Raw genomic sequence first — 4,900 nt, 5'->3', positions numbered from 1 at the left:
TTAATGTAATATGAACATCCGTTATGTCCTAGTATTACATGCCTTGTAGTGCATTTTCTTTCGATGTATTCTTTATGTAATATCCTAGCAGCTTGGGTTTTTAAAGGCAAAACTGTTGTCAGCAACATGAAGATAAACTAAAGATAAAAGCTAGTCAAGTGATGTTATAAGTGTTTAAATATCATTCAGCAATGTTATTTTTTGACTATTACCAGGTTGAAGAAAATGGAAATTTCTGTACGCCCTGAAAAAGATTCACTATTTAATATTCTTTATTCCTATTACATGTATTCATATTGATGCAAATTATATATACTTCACTATAGTTGACATGTACATAAACATGTACTGAAAAGGTGTTATTTCCGTTTTTCTTCCATTTAAAAATTTGAAATTTTCACCTTCGATGTGCACCAGATCGCTCCATTTCAGTGCAAAATTGGAAAAGCTCCCTGCCTCCCACACCCACCCCCGCTCGGTCGCCTGGCTCCCTCGCTCGGGCGCGAAGCGCCCGAATAACTCAGCCCCCCGGCATGGTCGCTTCATTCTCTCAATTGGGCCCCCCACTTTGAAAACCGTGGCGCCGCCCCTGCTGGTGTTAATGAATGTTTAATGTCATGTTGCAGCTATAACAACCAATGGATGATAGTAGACTTCAATTTGTTCACACCAGGAAGGCCTCTACCAGAGAAAGGACTGCTTTACGTGCTGGAACAGCTTCCGTAAGTTTTTTTGACATATTTGAAACAACTAGCTCATGGTCTGAGACCTAGACACAGCCTAACGAATAAACAGATTGCACACTTCCTATACCCTACTTATTATGCGGTTCAATTAAGCTGCCTCTGGTGAAAGGAGCGGTCAACTAATATTGATATCAGCTAGGAGTCATTGTTGTTACTGAATTGCAGTGATGAATAGTCATGTGGTATTCTTGTAGATTGTTAGACAACGTACGAATTGCCAGTCCAATATTCATCAATGTAGCAGTATGCCTTCACTCATTCTGAATGTAATATACATCTTCATTTATTACAGAGGAATGATTGTGTCTAAAGACATGACTTCGATTCTAGCTAAGCAGACGTACTGGCCTAGCTACAACTCTCCGTAAGTAGTAATATAGCCTTTACACGTTACACATAGCACAACGTCAATATTCTGTGTGTTTATCAAGTGTTAATGGTATCTCTTAATAGTTTAATGACAAAAAACTGAAAACTTGTTGCTACTGCATTCTTTAATAAACATGAAATGGCACCAACTTAAGTCTAATTGGATTTTACAGGTACTTCCCACAGATATTCAAAGCAAGTGGGTTACCAGAGATGGTAGAGAAGTATGGTGACTGGTTTACATACGATCGCACTCCGAGGGCTCTCATATTTAAGCGGGATCATGCGAAAGTAGTGGACACATCTTCCATGATTAAGCTCATGAGGTAATTTATATATTCACATTTCTTATTACTGAATAAAAATTGTATTTTAATTGCACATTTCATTATAGATGAGTTTGAAGAAAAGCTGCTAGGTACAGATTCACATGACCATGTGCTTGCTGAAATATAGACTGTGTGAAGTAATTTAATAAAATGAAGTGCTCACCAAGTTTTTACTGCCGATGGAACCGCTGACATACTCGTTTCAGATATAATGACTTCAAGAACGACCCATTGTCAAGGTGCAACTGCACTCCACCATACAGTGCTGAGAATGCCATTGCGGCTCGCTGTGACCTGAATCCAGCGAATGGTACATACCCATTTGCCTCGCTAGGCCACCGGTCTCACGGAGCCATCGACATGAAGGTTTGTGCAGAACGTATTCTCAGTGTCAGTGTGTCAGTACTAATTAAATTCACTCTTTCTTGATAGGTTTTACAAGTGGTGTTGGGACAAGCCACCTTCTATGTTAGTGGTATGTGGTCCACGCAGCTCTTTTAAGCATGAATCATCGTGGTTAATTTGAATCTCGTGATCATTCATTTTTCTAGGTGCAGGATACGAAGAAATTCGTCATCGTGCTCAAACTCCGTATTGGCTGGGTGTTTTTTTTGGTCACTAGTTTTTTACTCTGGCCCTTTCAGCTTACGAACTTTGACATGGCCAAACGGTTTGAGTTCATCGCCATCGCGGGGCCAACGCACGACCCTCTTCCACCCTTCCAGTGGAGCACAGCCAGCTTTCCAGGAGAGACACCGCATGTTGGGCACCCTGACCTGTGGAACTTCGACCCGATACACGTTACATGGACTCAACTAGACTAGCTGCCATGTTTTGCTATGGGTTTTTGAGAATATGAATATTGAATATGAATTGAAAGTACGCAAGAACAGCTGGAGTAAATTTTTCGAGGAAATGGAACTAAGCGTACGTCGGTTTTCTAATTGTGTTAACTCAGTTAAAATCTAATACGAACTGTACTTGCATAATGGCATCCAATAAATTGGTTAACCCCTTACGACTACTAATTACTATGCCTAATAACCACCTGTACTGGGAAAATGCAGCAATGTACTATATTAATAAGTTTAACTATATTTTTAGCTCACCTTGACATCGTCAAGCTGAGCTATTGCCATGGGTCGTCGTCCGTCGTACGTCGTCCTTCCGTCAACATTTGGCTACGGTCAATGATAACTCAGGAACCATTTGACCCACATGTTTGAAATTGGGTATAGTTGTTACTGCTATGGGAGAGGTTTGAACGTCCTATTTTGGAACACGCCAGTCGACGTACTTTCGAGCCACAGCAATTTTTTGGCAAAAATGGAAATGGAATTAGTCAGTTCAGGTTCAACGGATTTTGCTCATTTTTGGTATGTGAATGAATAAGGGCTAGGGGTTTTGATATTTAAATTTTTTTTAATGCAAATTAGGTAGGTTTTGGCAATTATATAGCATATTATATAGACACGCAGATAACAGTGCGGTGTCACACTCGTCTGGTTCGTTTTACAAGATTTCATTGACAATATCTTTAATGCAAAATTGGTATTTCCTCTCCACCCTGCCGATAAAACGTCTATATTAGAGTAAAGTTTTACAAAACATGTCAGAACGCAGCATAACCTATTTATTTCGGATGCCATCGCTAAGAAACATCAAAGCGGGTATAGCGCCATCTACCGTCACAAATTGTGATTAATTTTTAGCTCATCTGACATAGTCAGATGCAGCTTGTAGAATCGCATGAGCGTGCGTCCGTGCGTCCGTCCGTTGGTCCGTCAACAGTTGGTCACAAATCTAAATGGCTCGACGTACGGTCATGATATTCGGGATGTAGGGGGGTAATCCGAAAACGAGTTGGGATGTCGAAGCTGGGGGTCAAAGGTCAAAGGTCAAGAGGTGTAAAAGAAGGGGGAACATTCCCTCCCTAACTTAAGGTATAGGGAGGAAATGCAGAATTGCGGCACAAATCTAAACGGCTTGACCTAGGCTCATGATAGTCGGTGTATAGCATCATGGTAAGAAAAGCCATCACTGTGCCGAAATTGGAGGTCACAGGTCAAAGGTCAATGGTGCACAGGGCAGATTTTAGACATTTTCTGAGGACATGGTCTGACGGTGCGATTGAAAAACTTTTTTGTTTCAGCGGTGACCTAGCATTTTTATGGCTTTATTGAAAGGACCATGAAATGTACTTTCTGCTGACATGCGAAGAGTAAGTGTTGGATAACCTTTTGACCCTCAAGAGGAGGGTTAAACGAGGATTTTTCTACTGTTAGAAAGAATTTGACTGCCAGGTTTGCTAGTAGAATCTATACATGCCTGGATGTATGAGGCTACAATTTCACAGTGAAATTTCAAAAGCTAAATTTGGTTGAAGAAAGTTTATACTCCTTAAATCGTATAATTTCTATGGCATTCTGTACTGTCAGTGTGTTACTTATGCCACTGCCAGTGCATGTGGTGGTGATAGTACGGTGTAGTTTTTGCCTGCGTTAATTAGTTACAGGTGGCAGCTCTCTATTTAAGCCTGTAGGCTTGCGTAGGTAAATGGATTAGTGCTTACTACGTACGATGGGAGCTTCCATCTTTAATCTTAAGACACTCGAACGTACGCGCCATCTCGTGGCAACTTTCATAACGATCCCAACGAACATTTCTTCAAGAAGGTTCCTGATACCATCCCAGTGTTCGAAATAAGGGCTATCCGTTTGTCCGTACTTGTCCATTTCTACAGAGGACAAGTAGATCTGTCCGGTAGCTTGTCCGCCGGACAAGCAGCTTTTTAGAGAAATTTTTCTTAATTTTCTATCATCGCTGGCCGCTGCTGGGAAACCCGAGTTAACATAGTATAAACATGGGCTGCCGGAGTGCCACCCGAAATAACATGTAGTATAAACATTTATGTGAAGTTATATAAAAACGTTACCGCCTTGTTAAGGGCCGGACACACTAGGCGAAGGTATCGGGCGATGAAATCGCCGTGAACCATCGCCTAGTGTGTCCGCAGCCGGCGATAACATCGCCCAATTGTACAATTCATCAGCCAATGAACAACAAGCACATGCATAATTTCTGATCACTGAACCAGAGTGAACACAATGCGCTCAGACACAATGCGCGAAATCACAATGTATTTTTTTTCAGCACAGCGGCGCTGCGTGTAAATCGCCCGATTTAATCGCCTAGTGTGTCCACTCGACTCGCGCGATAGAATCGGGCGATTACATCGCTCGATGCCATCACCCGATGCCATCGCCTAGTGTGTCCGGCCCTTTAGCTCCACGAAACGGTCTTGCTATGGTTAGAAGACCATCAGACAATCAGACATCTGTATAGACAATCGGTCGCACAGCCTCGTCCGGCAGGGCTACCGCCTCGAGAAAGAGAGAAATCGAGAGAGAGAGAGAGAGCGAGGGGAAGAGAGTGAGTGAGAGAGAGAGAGAGCGA

At 42.1% G+C, this 4,900-nt stretch overlaps 1 protein-coding gene across 1 annotated transcript; it reads left to right on the top strand.

Annotated features, from left to right (window-relative positions):
• Positions 1-625: 625 nt before the first annotated feature.
• On the top strand, positions 626-2,462 carry LOC106811748 (putative phospholipase B-like 2). The gene is made up of 5 exons (XM_014815466.1): positions 626-722; positions 1,039-1,110; positions 1,289-1,441; positions 1,651-1,810; positions 2,089-2,462. The coding sequence occupies exons 1-5, from the start codon at positions 643-645 to the stop codon at positions 2,266-2,268; spliced, it is 645 nt and encodes a 214-aa protein (XP_014670952.1). The 5' UTR covers positions 626-642; the 3' UTR covers positions 2,269-2,462.
• Positions 2,463-4,900: the final 2,438 nt, after the last annotated feature.

This window comes from Priapulus caudatus, unplaced genomic scaffold (assembly GCF_000485595.1).
Source record: "Priapulus caudatus unplaced genomic scaffold, Priapulus_caudatus-5.0.1 Scaffold570, whole genome shotgun sequence".
NCBI classification, from domain to species: Eukaryota; Metazoa; Priapulida; class Priapulimorpha; order Priapulimorphida; family Priapulidae; genus Priapulus; species Priapulus caudatus.
The sequence above is the reverse complement of the archived record's forward strand: the minus strand, read 5'-3'. Positions and strand labels throughout refer to the sequence as shown.